Source organism: Prionailurus bengalensis, chromosome C1 (assembly GCF_016509475.1).
Source record: "Prionailurus bengalensis isolate Pbe53 chromosome C1, Fcat_Pben_1.1_paternal_pri, whole genome shotgun sequence".
Taxonomy (NCBI): domain Eukaryota; kingdom Metazoa; phylum Chordata; class Mammalia; order Carnivora; family Felidae; genus Prionailurus; species Prionailurus bengalensis.
The window spans coordinates 134,022,312-134,038,720 of NC_057345.1; the positions used below are offsets into that span (position 1 = coordinate 134,022,312).

The following is a 16,409-nucleotide window of genomic DNA, read 5'->3' on the forward strand; positions in this document are numbered from 1 at the left end:
TCATGGCAACCTGATGCCATGTTGAATGGCAACCTGATGCCATGTTGAATCCTGGATTGGATGCTGGGATAGATAGAAGCAGTTCATTAGTGGACAAACCAGTAAAATACAGAAAGTCTATAGTTAATAATATCTATTGTACCAATGTTAACTTTTTGTTTTAATAATTGGATTATAGTTCTATAATATGTTAACATCAGGGGTAGCTAAGTGAAGAGTGTATGGGAGCATTCTGTACTAGTTGTATATATTTTCCAAAGGTCTAAAATTGTTTTTTTTTAAGTTTTTTTTTAAAGCTTGTTCCAATAATCAGTTTGGATATACTAATTCTTATGTGAACACAGGTATGAAATCTAAAGACAACTGGGGCACCTGGGTGGCTCAGTTGGTTGAGCATCTGGCTTCGGCTCAGGTCATGATCTCACAGTCCATGAGTTCGAGCCCCGCGTCGGGCTCTGTGCTGACAGCACAGAGCCTGGAGTCTGCTTTGGATTCTGTGTCTCCCTCTCTCTCTCTGCCCCTCCCCTGCTCATGCTCTGCCTCTCTGTGTCTCAAAAATAAATAAATAAAAACATTAAAAAAATTAAAAAAAATTAAAGACAATATACGGAAATAGAGTACACAGTTGGTTCTTGCTAAGTCACAGCTTTCCCAAAGAAAGATGAAACACAAACCTAAATGTGATCCCATTTGTGTCTCAGCATGAGAATTTGTCTGCCCATTAGGATATTATCTCTGCTATCTTCGCTTCCCTATATTTTTGTTCTCCCTTTCACTCTTTTCTTTTTTTCATTCCACATTTCAATAATGATGTGTGTGGCAGAGCAATGTTGTTTTCACCATGCGACTGTTACTTATCATGTAGAATATTTTTCATGAGATCCCTGGAGTGCTGAGGCTGACTGAAATCATCCGTATAGCATTCCCTCACCATTATTAAGAGAGCTCCGATGACTTACAGTGGCATGTTTCTGCCTCAAGTGACAATTGGGTCTAATAGCATTAATTTTCTGCGGGGTCTTTAAGAATTTTCTCTGCACCCACATTCTTTCCCCCGATTCTGCCTTTATGTCTCAAAGGAGAGAGGAAATTTTGAAGGCAGAGACGCAGAACACTGTTGAAATTCTTTGGTATCCTTTCTCCCAAAACCATGAGCTGTAACAATTATGCACTCCAAATTTCAAGGCATTATGCTCAGCTCTCCAGGGGCACCTTTTGTCGGTAATGCACCCAGTAAAACATGTTTCCACTGTGACCCTATTGAACTCTCAGTTGATGCCTGCAACTGCAGGACTCTATAGTGAGTCTCAGGCTGTCAGCTTGGGTGTTAAATTCATCAACTTGTGTTTTTGATCCCTATAATATTATTGTGTGTGTGTGTGTGTGTGTGTGTGTGTGTGTGTGTGAGAGAGAGAGAGAGAGAGAGAGAGAGAGAGAGTGTGTGTGTGTGTTTTGCTTTTTATCTTGATGGGCAATACTTAAAACTTAAGGCATTGTGCATAAAAATCCAGATTCTGGCCCACTCTTAAACTATTTAAAGGTCTGGCAACCATTGGCCCACATTCACCCAAGGCCACAATTTGCTCCAGTTAAATGTCAGCTTCCCCCTTGGACAATGTGGGTGTTCTCTAATTTACACATCACTCAGGGCACCTTCTGACTAGTCTGGGTCCTATATACATTTGTATTTGCAAAACTTGCTCTATATCCTGCCCTCTAATTCATAAGTTCAGCCAAATGCACATGAGCACCATTACTTAACACCATGAGCAAAGAAGTCTAAGCAGACTTTTCTGTAACTGGGGATCTCAGAAGCCATAGTCAACCTATTTCTTTCTGTGTAACTACAGAAGAAATGTGGTCTGTCATTTTACCTTGCCTACAGGAGGGAGGAAAGAGGGCAGGATTACTGCTTCAGGTTCCTTTATATAATTTCCTGCTTTTTAAGAAAATATTATTATTGTATATTGAGTTCACTCACATAGTGACTCTCAAGCAAGAGTTTGAGACTTGGAGATAGAGCCATTACTGCAGTATTTCACTTGAAAGAGAGTTTTACTAATCCTCTTTGGCATTCATCTCTAAATCTTGGTGAACTCAAGTAGCTTCAATCTCTGAAAGTTTATTTTTGACTTAAGCGATTTTCTTGCTATTGCTAGATTTTTCAGGTGTCTCGCCAGCTTAACTGTTATCTGAATAAGCTTTGTTTATTTTCCTTGGCTCTTTATAGCAGGTTTAAGTCTGTTCCAAGGGGTCACAACATTTCCTGCCCAATGCCTTTTATTCTGAGCATGCAGTCAGTAATTATTTTTTGCTTTACCTAAAATATAAATAACTCCCTTATACTTATTTTGAACCTTTTCCCATAGTGCTTTCGTTATGAAAGAAGAAAAGCCCTTCAGCAGACCTCTGTGTGATGTGAGTGGAGTTCTGTAGTCAGGGAGTATAAATCATGCCTCGTACCCACAAATACACAAGTAACCCTTCCCCTTCCTGCTGTTTTCAATTACTCAGATTAATTTATTTCCAAACTTTTTGGCACCCCTCTGCTAAAGTACACAGCAAACAAATTTACAGTGAGTCCCAAATTAAATATTAATGCAAAATCTTTCAGCCTCAAATTTCATTTGGTTCAGTCACTCTAAAATTTAATAAAATGTTAGTATTTATTTCACATTTAACTTATTTCTAGGCATAATGTTGATTTTACTACTGAAAATTTTGGAACCAAATTAATGAAAGGGGATTTTGACAATGGGAATGAAAAAATGGACTAAACTTGAAGTCATACACAAATTTGATTTCAGCACATGCATCTAGCAAATGTCTACTAAACCTGCATGTAAGCTCTTTATACAACAAATAAATTGGTTGAGATCTTTTGTTTCAATATATTTATTGTTGTTGCTGTTTCAATATCTTATTTAAGCATTTCGAAAACTTTAAATGCCTGAGCTTTGGCTCTCTTTATTTTAATCTAATGTCTTTAGTATTATGTCTTCCCTTCTTTAACTGAAATATGTATTGTGTTTGAAAACTAAGAAAGCAAGTTATCTTTTTAAACATTCTATGTAATGATCATACAGCTTTTTCAAGGTAATTTCTTTGAATGACTTGAAGTATTTCCTCAACAATGCTATTACTAGCAGCATAAAGTGAATAGTGTCAAAAAGGCTGATTATTCCAAGTTGCTTTTTTGGCACTAGATGACCTGTAAAACTGAAAAAGAAACTGAGTGAGAATATTTTGGGGCTTAAGTTTGTACTTTGGAATACAGATTTTAATATGAAGTTTTAAAACCAATCTTCGTCTTCTCAAGGTAGATAGCAGGAAAGAGAGCCGGAGAGAAAAATAATAAGAAAAAAAAATCAATGGAATAAAATCCTGAAGCAATATCTAAATAACTTAGAGTGTAGAGTAAGTCATTTAGCTTCATATTAACAGTATTTCCTTCATGGGGTGCCTGGGTGGCTCAGTTGGTTAAGCATCTGAACTCTTGATTTCGGCTCAGGTCATGATCTTCCGGGTTCATGAGATCTAGCCCTGTGTCAGGGCTCTATGCTGACAGCAGCAGGCAGCCTGCTTGGGATTCTCTTTCTCTTTCTCTCTCTGCCCCCCTGCTCATGCTCACGCACACAGTCTCTCCTTCTTAAAATAAATAAAAATAAAGCTTTAAACAGAAAGAGTATTTCCTTCAAACACTGTAACCTTTTCTTCATTTTCACAGACCTTCTGGGTTCTGATATTTTTCCTTTTCCATCAGTTTTATAATACCATTCTCTCTTTCTCTCCTTCCCTCAACTCTTTTTCCTTTCTAGCTCCAACAAGAACTCAATAGACCCAAATGAGTTTGTTTTGTAGCCATAAGCAATCTTTCCCTGAAAATCCAAACTTGTACAATTGTTAACCTAGTGTTTCATTGCTTGTCCTGGTTTTTATTGTTGTTGTTTCTTTCTCTAGTCTGTAAATCACACTGACTGGTACATAGCAGTTACTCTAACAGTTATTCAATGGATGCGTGGATAAATACAGAATAATCCAAGGGACCTGACTGATAAAGAGGAATACCTACTAGGTCATAAATGCTTACCCAGTAGATTTTACACCACTTACTGTCACTACCCCATCCTTTCTACAGTTTTCCTGGAATTTCGAGACAGGGTAATGCCTACAGCCAATAGCAGCACTCTTACAATTTCTTCCCTTTAATCAAATATGTATTAGTGGGAACTCAACTATCAGCACAAATTCTTCTCAGTCATGTCAAGAATTTGGGGTTCAATGAAAATGAGCTCTTTCTTTAAAACTCTGAGGATTTCATAGTTTTCTCTGGAAAAAAATGCACAAATGCATCTTCATCAAACAGGCCAATGCCTATTCCTTCTGCTATTATGTTCATTTAGATTAGTAGAAATAACAGGAGAAAAAAACACAATTTATTGCCATATTTAATAATGCTTGGAATATAACTAAGTGCATCATTTTAACTAAGCCCCCAAAGAATACTATCAGTCTGACTCTACTAATTCCATTCTGCAGACATGGTATGGAAAACATGGGGTAATAGGGAAGATGGTATTAGTAATTCTGAAATATAAGGGAAAAGGTAATAAGAAGGCAAACAATATTACAGGGTCCACATGTGACCGTCACATGCTATACACTTAGAAACATTGCAGACAAATCAATTAAAGGTGCTAGCAAAGAGGAATGAATTCATTTTTAAATTCTCTACAGTGTTAACCCTTACCTTGAAAGACAATAGCTTGAGGCTGTATTTCATGCCTTATCCTCCCAATATACTGACTGGTGCTGCATTCAGTGTTACAGAAAATCTTCCTAAATTAAAGATATGAGCTGCTCCTCTACCTTGTCCTCATCTACACAGCTATCCCTTCATTTAAGCTACCAACATCTCTCTCCAGGACAATTATGATAAGCCTTTTACTGGATCATTGTATCCTTCTTATCTTCCTTTATTCAGCAACAACAAGCCTGAGCTCTTAAAAATTACATTGTCTCATTCACCTCTGATTAAACATCCAATTGCTGCCTAGTGTAATCGTAACAAAACCCAAATGCCTCACCTTGATCTGCATGGTCCTGTGTGGTCTATTCTGACTACACAATAAATATGCCCTTCCCACTTTTCCTCTTTCCCAAACACACAGTTCACTTCAAACACACAGACTTTCTTTCTTTCTCTAAAACACCAAATTCTTGACTCCCTCACAAGTGTTTGCATGGAAAGATCCTCCTTCAGAACTACTCATACTTGTTTCCTCTCATTCTTTTGTCTCAGCAAATAGGTCACTCTTCTCAAAATGTCTTCTGTGATTACAACCACCAATCACTTCTCTTGATTACATTATATTATTTGTATTTCTTCTTAGAACAAAATATTATTTGTTTGTTTGCTGAATGTCTCCTGTTGCACTAAAACGTAAACTAAATCAAACTTGCTCACTTGCCTCATTCCCAACACCTAGAAGAATGCCCAGCACATATTTGTTCCATTTTGTTCAATGAGTGGATATATAAATGAATGATCACCAACCACATGGTTTGCTTCAGGAATCATATGATTTCAGCAGGAGAAAAAAACTGAAAAAAAAAATGAAAATGTCCTGAAAATGTAAGGGAATTCTGGTTTTATGGTGGAATACAGAATGCATTGTGTTTTCACATACATTATCTTCCTTGCACTCGTGGAAGGTGTAAGGGACACTGCTGTGTCTGTTTTTTGGAGTTGGTTGGAATGGTTTTCTGTAAAACTCTTGTGGTGTTTTCACAGGCACCCAGATTAAAGCACTCACAAGAGCAAACCCTTGTGCTCTTCATAACTTTATGTTCTCCCAGCAATGACAGCAAGCAAGAAGAGTGGAAAAAGTGCTAAGATTCTGGTTCTTATGCTATCAGGATTAATTTCAAAATAGTTGACAATATCCTTAACAAGTACAAATAGGGAGAAAACATCTTAGTGGGGAAAAGAACTATATCCAAAGATGGACAGAAACAGAATGTTTAAATTCTAAATTCTACCTATTCTTAAAGTTGGCCAATGTTGGATTAGATGTACATATTTCCCGCCAAATAAGATTTGTATGCCACTAGTATCATGAGCCTTCAACATTATCTGCATTATGGTGCTGGTGAACTGTTAGCTTTTTTGTTAAAATAATGACAATACAAAGACACAGCAAAAGGGCCTGTGTTCTGAGTTAGTAATTCTATCTGTAAATCTTAGTTATTTAAAAAAAAATATATCAGAAATATGAATGTCCAATAGGCATGATCATAATATTTTCACCTGATGAGGCAAAAATCTACCCATGAGCTGACATCGTTATCACTGTACTTTCAAAAGCTTAATTATGAGAAAATGCCTTAAAAATTAATAGAGTTGAATAAAGTAGAATTTTTTTAATAAAGCATACTTGCTATTTTAATATTTTCATACCAATAAAATATACCATTAAAAGCTTTAGGAAATGCACACAAGATCTGAGATAATCTAAAAACCAAATCTTTTTTAAATTTCTAGAATGTGTATTTTAGCAAAAGTCTGAGGTTCTCAATTGCCACAGTTATTTAGTGTGTGTGGATTGAAGTTTCAATAAATTCTTTTTGTCAACGTACTCTGTCTTAGCATCTTTGTCCTTCCTCTCCTACACATCCTAATTTCTAAAGAAAACAGATCATTCTAAACCCATTTCTGTTATCAACCTTATACCCACAGTTTTTCTTTTTCATGAATATCTTAAAATACCCTAGGAACACTCAAAGCAAGCAACCACAGCCAAGTTTCACTTCTCCTCTTCTCCCCATCCCCATTTTTAGCTATCTTTTCTCATTTTAAGAAGAAAGGGCTAAGACGACAAATTGTCATTAAAGAAAAACTCAGCGGTAGAAAAATTCTTAAGAAATTATGTATTCATATTTCTAAAGTTAAGCTGTCTTGGAAGTCTTGAAGGATGTCAATGCAATGTGGAAAAGTTAGGAAGGAATGTCCTATTGATTGTAAGAATAAAACAAGAGACGATCTGTGGTACCTTGATCTTACCCAAAGAAGAAATGTATTCTTTCGAGTAAAATGAGGTCGTGTTTCAACAATACCCGTCTTTGGTCTGAAGGCTAAGCCAGCCAGGACAATGAGGTGCATGCGTCTCAGGAAGGGATGTCTGACTGTTAGTAAGAATGCATTGTGAGATAAAATGTAATGCCAGCACCTTAGCAAGGCAACACACTCTATCTTCTTCTTTTTTTCTTTTTCTCTTACTTAATAAAGTTAGAAGGAATCTCATGTGAAAAGGTACTTTCTCAACTGATTTTCTATAAAGGATATATAGTTATAATATTCATGTATTAATGGGAACTTTCATAGTGCATGACTATGTCTGAGAAAAATAAGAGTATAGTAGTATACTATAGATGGCTGTATAGTAAGAATATATTAATCAAAATCACTTTTCATTGTTTCTATGGGTAAAGATACCTTTGACAAGTGTTGCATATTTACAACTATTTTGGAATATTTGAGAAATCCCAAATGTATGTAATATATGATTCAACGAATATGAGGGGCAGAGTTACTGAGCAATATAAGTAACACAGTCATTACCAACTTAAGTGTTAGCTTTTTGCTCTGGTGATACTTCTAAGAATCCGACCTACTGGGAAATCAACAACAAATGAACGGGCCCATTTATTTAATCACACCATTGCATTTTTTAACCATAACTGGACATCTAATTGCAGACTGAAACTAAGTTAATGTGATTGCATGAGAAAGTTATTATGGTAGCATTTATAAACACACTATACCCTGTTGTCCATTTTATCACTGCAATGATTTCTACTATATATCCTGTGTTGAGATAAAGTCTTGAATTTGAAATAACATTTAGGAATATATTTTAATTTTTAAAAATATTTCACAAAATGAGAAAAATAAATTCAGTTAATAAAGCCAATAATGAAAAATAATAAATTTCTAATTACTTTCAATAAAGTAATTACCTGAGCATGAATGAATTCAGAGCACGTATTTATCACATTCTGATAGTGTTGTAGGTTCTTATACTAACCCGTGATAAAAATACATAATTACTACTAAAATACATTAAATTCCCCTGTTATGACAGGAATAAGGACATAGGCACATATGACTTATATTAAAAAGTATAGAAGATAAATACAATGCATAAGCCTTTCAGGGAAATATGTTATTGTTGTTGTTTTTCCATAAAATTCAACTTTAGGCTTTTAATGCAAGATCAGTTTTATTATATTATCACATCTGACTGGCTTCTATCTAATATTTTGATTCCCATTTATTTACGAGTCAGTTTCACCAATTAGTCAAGTCAGAAAGCTCAGTCAAAATAACTGGGTTTGTATAGAGATAGCCTAAATCAATAGGATGGAGAGAAAGACAGAAAGAATATTTTGGCATCACTGAATTCAGAACAGAGCAATAAATAATATATATTTTCTAACTTGGCCTTATAGCTATGCCGGGGGGAAAAGGGAGGCCACCAAATCATTTATGAGGAGGAAAATATAGATCTAAAATTGGGAAGGCAACTTATATAGCAGAAAAACTTCCAATAGAAGAAATATATATAAATTTTGGAGGTCTAAGCTTACTTGTTGTGATGTGCTGCAAAATCTTCTGAAGGCTTTGTTCCTCTTTCTATATAACATAAAGAGTTCAGATGTACTTGGAGAGATTGACATTTTATCCAATTGATAGAGCACACAAAAGGGAGAACAGGGATTAAATATTATGGCAAGCACAATACTTTTCAAAAGCAAGTGAGGTAAATACACTCATTGGCACACATGTGCATTAGTCCAAAAGTAAATTTTTTAAACTCTAATTTTTAGAGATATGTTCATGGTTTTGTATTTAATGTTTAAATAATAGAACGTTTGCCACCCCCCCACCTCCGCAAGGAACTAACAAGCTCTAAAGATCTCATTCCAAAATAAAACAACTAGAAAATGTCTCCCAAGGCCTGTGCCTTTATTCATCCCTATGCCTCTATTTAATGGGTTTTCATATAGGTTAAATTTGGAGAATAACAATCCATATTGGAATGTAACAAAGAGGATAAAAAGTATGCCAGCACTTTTCTATTTGGTTGATTAATTATTGTCCTCCCTTCCCCAGCAAAAAGCAAACAACAAAAACACCTTGTTATTTGTACTCTGTGTGCATCAAGGTAGTTTTTTTTGTCACTAATCTTATATTAAATATGGGGACCCAGATTTCTTCTTCTAGGTAGTTTTTGAACTGCCTTAAGTAAATATGACGATTTCCTGATAGAAGTTTGGTCCAGTACATATTCTGGTTAACTCATTATTATAAAGGACTCAACCTTTCAGTTTACTTTTGTTTAGCATTGCAGTTGCTAAAAACATTGTTTCAAATTATAAGCACGGAGGGCATCATTATCACAGGTATTCCAAAAGCAAATGCATTTTAAAATTTATGTCCTCCACTGTCAGATTGTTTTTACAACAAAATATTTGTTACATGGAAGTTCATCATTAGAATATTGCCATGTTGGGAGTTGAAAAATAATTCTGAACATTCTTCCATTTCGTATTTTTGTTTTTCAAGGAGGCAATAAGACAAAGATAGACATATATTTTCTGGAATTTAGAAATGAAAGTTTCACATCAAAAAATCTATCTGATTTTTGGGCTACAGTGGTATTTTTAAAGGATGTTTGTGCCAAAACAGCCATAATAAAGAAGATATATATATATAATCCTTATTATATATATATATACACACATACATATGTTATATATATATGTTATATATATTATATATATACATATATATAACATATATACATATATACACACACACACACACACACACACACACACACACACACAGTAAGTGGGCTCCACTTACTGCTAAATTAGTTTAACTAATGATATCATGTTGATACAATGATGTTTAACTTTTAGCATTAATTCTACTTTCTTTGAATGCATCTATCTAAAATGAAGACAAGTGTTTCCTTTGTACAAGAACTGTTTTGACAGACAGCTACAGAAGATAGAGAAATCTTTCAATACATCTGGTTGGTACTTTTTACTATACAAAATCCCTATTGCTAGGAAGGAATTGAAGAAAAAAGAGTGCACATTTCATATAAGACAAAAATTAATAGTAGAACCATGAAAAAAATTGATCATAGTAAAATACAGAATGGAGGGAAGATATAGAGTCCCCTCACCATTGCAATCATTGTAGAAGACCAAGTCATGTTCAGTCCAGGTGACTTTAAATGGAGCCTAACTTTATGGTACACCCTAGGCTCTGAAAAGAAAATGACAAGGCAAATAGCAAGAAATTAATGTCCTGGATCCAATACACTTGTAAAGTAAAAATTTCTGCATGTCTCTACCGTGGATGACAAGTAGCATTTAGAAAGTGTCGTATCACACTTAAGAATATATTCACTATGTCTCTCATCCCCCACTCTTTCTAAGAAGATGGACTTCCTTCACTTCCACTTAAAAAAATCTTCCATCTTAATAATTCTAGTATTCTTAACATTTGAGTTTTCTGCGATATTCTCATGTATCTCCCCATTCTTAGAGATTTAATTATATCCAACCTCACCTTGATGGAAATTTTTTTAAATTATTTTTATACTGCAAATATTTCCATAATTATTATGGAGTGAGAAGAAAATATTTATTTTAAAAAATATTATTTTGTCTAAAGATACTTTAATCTCTTCTTTAAGAAATACTAATATGGATTCAGTCTCTTCCTAAATTTATCATTTGGCTTTCTCCTCACTTTCCTTTCCCTCACTTACTCTATTCTCTGCATTTAAACTCTTTTTTGTGTTTTCACACATTGAAATTATTCTTTGTTTTCCCATTGTTTCCCTTCGTTCTTATCAGTTTCAAAGTAAACTTCAGGAGAGAGAGAGAGAGAGAGAGAGAGAGAGAGAGAGAGAGAGAGAAAAGAAGAAGAAGAAGAAGAAGAAGAAGAAGAAGAAGAAGAAGAAGAAGAAGAAATCTCAAAGATTACACAGACTTCTTCAAAACAAAACTTTAGTTTACAGGATACATGGGTCGTAGTTCATTCTTCCTTGAGGGGAGGAAGATTAAAATTTTGACATGCACATGATTGCCACTTTTAGAGGGTTTTATGGACATATACATTTAGATGATTATAACAGCATGAACTTTAATTATTTGGAAATATGTTTCACCTTCTTATCTGACCCAGGAATTTTTTAAAAGAGACTAGTTTTAGGTCTCTCAATCCCCTTTATTTGCAGAAAATTTGACAATTTAAAATACACTTCCTTTTAAGTCTTAATCCCTATCAAGCAACACTTTGATATGATATGACATTGTAATATGACACATTGGTTGATCCTAAGTGAATATGATTTATCCTTCACGTTTTGCTGTTAAGAGTTACAAAGATGTTTCCCTTTTTAGATGTGATGAAATCTAACAAGAACTGACATGTACATTATCTTAACTCTGTATCAAAATCAATATAAACCAAGAAAATAAATAATGTAGAATTAGAAGGAAAAGTAGATGTATGTAGACTGAACACAAGCATATAAGTTAAAGTATTCTGTTTAAAAAAATGTTTGATAAACTTACAAACCAAAGAGCAACACAGGCAGAAGGTAATCCAAGTATTTCTATCTAATTCATACAGTTTAAAAGTCACCCATTACCCAATACATATTTGGAGAACCTGAAAGTAATTTTTCATTTTCAGGAATGAAGCAACTCCTGCACTACAAAACACACCTGTGTAATTCACATGCCTATTTTATTCCTCAAGGACAATTGACATAAGCCTGTGCAAAAAGCTACATCTCATTAACCTCTTTCTTGAGTTTATATTCCTATATTGTCTGTTTCAGCATTTCATTGAGGAAAGTTTGCCATAATGCAGCAGCACCTTCTTTTTCAACTTTAAACAGGATTTCTCCCCCACCGCCCCTCCTTTTCCAAATGAGACACACCCTTTTTACTTTTGATAGAAAGCTCTGGCAATTTTAACTCCTTTCTAACAGTTTGGAAAGTTGTGTTAAATATATATGATAGTGGCAAAGTGTTGGTCTACAACTATGTTGACTTGTGCTATCTGATAACAGTACTTTTGATGTTGTCATGGTGATTTACGACACTATTTCAGTTCTAGGAAAAAGGTAACAATCGTTTTCCCTATGCCCTGTTTATGTCTTAGATGTCCCTCTCCCTCACGGATCTAAATGTGCACCAAATTGTAATCTTTTTAGTTATTTAGTTTTCTATCTCAGGAGAAAATCCAGGGTCTACAGCTTAACTTTTTATGATTTATACAATTCTCCTCAGGTATTCATTCTAATCATTGCAGCAACAACTCTCTCCCTCATAAACACATCCCAAACCACTGAGGACTTAGCTCTAGATGAGGTCAAATTTGCAGAGATTGGGGACTCAATCAGAAAAAGCCCAATAGCAGGAGTCTGCAGTGCCATTATATTTTGCTAGCTCACAGGGCTGAAAAGCTTCATTCTGTTCATCTGCTCTGGTCCAACTTCAAAGATTCTTCCTAAGAAAGGTTGAGAGCTGATTGTTCCAGATCAAAGACATCATCATTTCAAGTTAGAGCTATGTGCTTCCATTTTATCAGTATAGTTTTCAACCATTCCACACCAACTTCAAGGTAAGTTAAGACAAGTTTAGAAGCTATGTAGTTAGGTAGCAATGATATCTTTAAAAGATTATCATTCAGTGAATGTCAGATTTTCTAAAGGAACTAGTATCAGTCTCACTACTGGTAAAAGAAATGTGCTCAACATTATAATGACTATAACCTGGTTGCCAACAGCAGGCTGGGTAGACACACTACAATTCATTCCCCTGTTCTTTCTTTTCTATAATGAAACAATAATTTTTAGTCAGTTCATAATTCACTTCATATAAACACATCACTAAATCTCCCAATGCAACATTTTGCCTATTTACTTGACATTGGGATCCAGATATCCTTTCTATCTTTGTTACTTCTCTTTTTTTTCTAATTAAACATTGACAACAAACCAAAATATTACATACGTGTGTGTGTGGATATATATATATATATATATATATATATATATATATATATGAAAGATACTCCCGATTTTACTTTAGGGAGTTAACCATTCCAAGGCTAGCCGCCCAAATATTCATCTACCTTTTTTTTTTTTTTCACCCGTGCGACTGTTGTCAAAGATCATCTAACTTGCACAGGGATTCCTGGGTTTCCAGATCAAAAGTTTATACGATCTAGGCTTATTAACTAACATTCCCACCTCCTCTCTCCTCTTCTCCTTCCATTCCCATTTCAACTTCCACCACTCATCAGCTATTTGGGGAAGAAAAAAAACCCATAAAACAAACAAACAAACAAACAAAAATAAACAATGGCAAAATGCCAGTAGTGGGTAAGCGTCTCCTGGTACCATGAGCTGTGTCACAGACCTTCAGAATCAAAAAAGTCAAGTTCAAGCAGGTACCTGCGCCCAGAAGCTCCCTGAAAGCCTAAGCCTCTCCGCTGAGACACTAATCTCTTCTGAGTCTGCCTCAGGAAGGGGCTACAGAAACGAAAGGGGCTCGAGCGGCCGCTTTCTCCCCTCCACACACCCTGGGTGCATCAGGTAGGGAAGTTAACCAGGAGCTAAGTTGAGGGAACACACACAACGCGGAGAATCCGGAACCTGCAAAAGCTCGCAGCTGTGAGAGTCAGTGCGCAGCAAGTCTTGGAAAAGAGAATTCCGATCCCAACATCTGCAGCGCTTGGGTTGCGCGGGCAGAAGCGCGCAGTCCAAGTCCAAACGCTCCCGGGGGGGTACAAAATCAGGACCGGTAAATGGCCAAAGGAAAAAGCTGGGGGTGGGAGGAAGCCGAGGACTCTGGCACCTGGTTCGGAAATCCACCACTGCACCTCTCACCCCCACGAGGCCAGCGATACAGTGGCCAACCAGTCCTGGGGAGCGGGGCCACAAGGACTTAAGTTTCACACTCACTTATCTACAAGCATCGCCCAGCAGGAAAGCCCGAGGAAGAAAGGGGAAACCAGGAGGGAGCTATTTCCTTACCTCGGTCGGCTCCCACGGTCAGCACCTTGTCGATAGGAAATAATCCCGAGAGAGTGAGTAAGGCGAGGAGAAACTCGGACATTGTGGTCGCCCGGTAAGGAAGCCTGAGCTGGAGACTGCTCCGCGGCGCCCTCGGCCCGGCGGCGGCGGCAGCTCGGAGCCCCGAATCGAGCAGCGTCATTTACAAATGTCACTGGAAATTCTTCAGCTCAATGAGCCCAGCCAGTCCGCCTTCTCCTGCCTGGAGCAGGATGTGGAAGGTGTACGGATGCGCGCGTGTGGGAGGGAGAGAGTGTGTGTGAGAGCGAGCGAGCCGCTCGTGTGTCTTGACTTTTCAATGCAGGGTACGTCTGATCTTACATCACGCAAAGAGGGGCAGTGAGAGATGCCAGCGGATGGGAATTCACTGATTAATCACCGAATCCACCACACACCCCTCCGTCGTCCACATAAATCACATCTATTACTTAGTGAGAGGCATTTAACACAACAGGAAAATACCACCGCGAACTGAGAGCACCACAAATCACAATTATTTCGGTCTCCTTGAAGGGAAAGTAACTCCAAAGCTGGTTCTGTAGGGATTTGGGTCTTTAAAGAAGGGGGAGACTTCTGCATTGGGCTGAGCCACCCAGGCCCGCCTAGGAAGCTCCGCATTTAACAGCCACCTCGGAATTATCAGCTACAGCGCTGGGATGCTTCTCTCGGCAAAGCGGATTTGATCCCTTCTCTCCCTGGAAGCTTCCTTACCGGGAAGGAAGGACAAGCCAAGTCATTGAGCTTCTCTTAGGGAAATGGTTTCCTCTGCTCCACACACAAATGCGATGTTTTCTGAATTGCGCTTTTAACTTTTATGCTGAGTAGCATCTTGGGGCAAAGATGCAAAATTTAGTGACTCAGCAGAAACAACAACAGCAACAAAAAAAGCCCAAACAACCCCCAAAGTCATTACCCCTTGCAAAAGAAGGGAAAATGAATGGAAAGAGGTCCCTAAGCAGGGAATCATAGAGCAAAGGATTGACAGTTTTGCAGTCTATTTCCCTCTTTAAAAATGTTCCTCGAACCATTTTAAACATGTTTTGAGGATTTTTAAATTGTTCCTGTTGTGTTTTTTTTTTCTTTCTCCACATGGTGCAGTTATAAAACTTTACCAAACCATCCAAGGCATGAACATGAATCAGTGGAATTAAAAAAAAAAAAAAGTTGTTTTAATGACCACTTGAGGTTTTTAATATAATTATCCCCAAACCTACAATTTTAGTTAAACATTCAGAGATGGCTAAGGAGTTAAAACTCAGAAATATTAATTGTTGAAGGCTTATTTTTCCTTGTAACATCTATAATTCTTGACTAAACACTAAGGTTGAAAAACATGTATTCTAAATATGCATTAATATTTGATATTTTAAAACTTCAAATGGATGTAAGGCAAACTATAAGAAAACTAAGGAACAGGATGATTGAGAAACAAATGGAAGATACCTTAAGCACTTTGTGCAGTTTACTGGTTGACACAATATAGGTGAATGCTAGCACTATGAGCTAGCTGTTCCTGAGAGCAAAATACCCAGAAACATATTTGGCTGTTCCTTAGAAGTCATTAAAATTAGACTGGATCAAAGAACACAGAGGTGACTCTACGGAAAGTTACCAAGAACCTGTGAAATTTGACTTTTTATACTTACTCTGTGATTGTAAAATATGTCCTTTATGTCATTTTTGCCACATTGTAAATTTTAAAGTTGACTTTCCCTTTTATATCAAACCATTTAGTGTCTAAAAAGATGACTCCTTCCATCTTTAAAAGTGTATGTTTTCTTCCCTTCTAAAGTTGTTACATGTGTGATTTCACCTATTATTTTTACTGTTTCACAGTAAGATTTAGCATATAGGAAATATAAAAAGGTATTTTTCCTATTTTACTTTATACTAAAAATTCACAAACTTTGGACTTAATGGCGGAATTCAAAGAACATGGGGCTGGGGAGGGGAGGAAGGGTAAATTTAGAACGATACTCAAAGTAACGAATATTTCTTTCTCAAGTGTCCACACAACTGTGTGTTCTGTGAAATATTTATTCTTTCACTAGGACAAAGGAAGTAGGTGTCTTTCTGACATGATCCCATTCAGTCAACTAGGAGGTCAGCTATTAGGAAATCTATATCCACTTAAAGTCTTGGCAATAAAATGAAGAGTGCTAACAAACCATGCTAAGGACATCCAGATTCTGCTTCTTCTCTATCATTATCACCAATTGCCTCCCATCTCAAAAT

General features: G+C 36.4%; 1 protein-coding gene across 1 annotated transcript in view; it reads right to left on the reverse strand.

Annotated features, from left to right (window-relative positions):
• The window catches only part of LRP1B (LDL receptor related protein 1B), a 1,901,338-nt gene extending 1,886,027 nt beyond the window's left edge, over window positions 1–15,311 (reverse strand). The window contains exon 1 of the mRNA XM_043576625.1: window positions 14,136–15,311. Within this exon, the coding sequence (XP_043432560.1) occupies window positions 14,136–14,316 (181 nt within the window). The 5' untranslated portion in view covers window positions 14,317–15,311. The remainder of the gene's footprint in view (window positions 1–14,135) is intronic.
• Window positions 15,312–16,409: the final 1,098 nt, after the last annotated feature.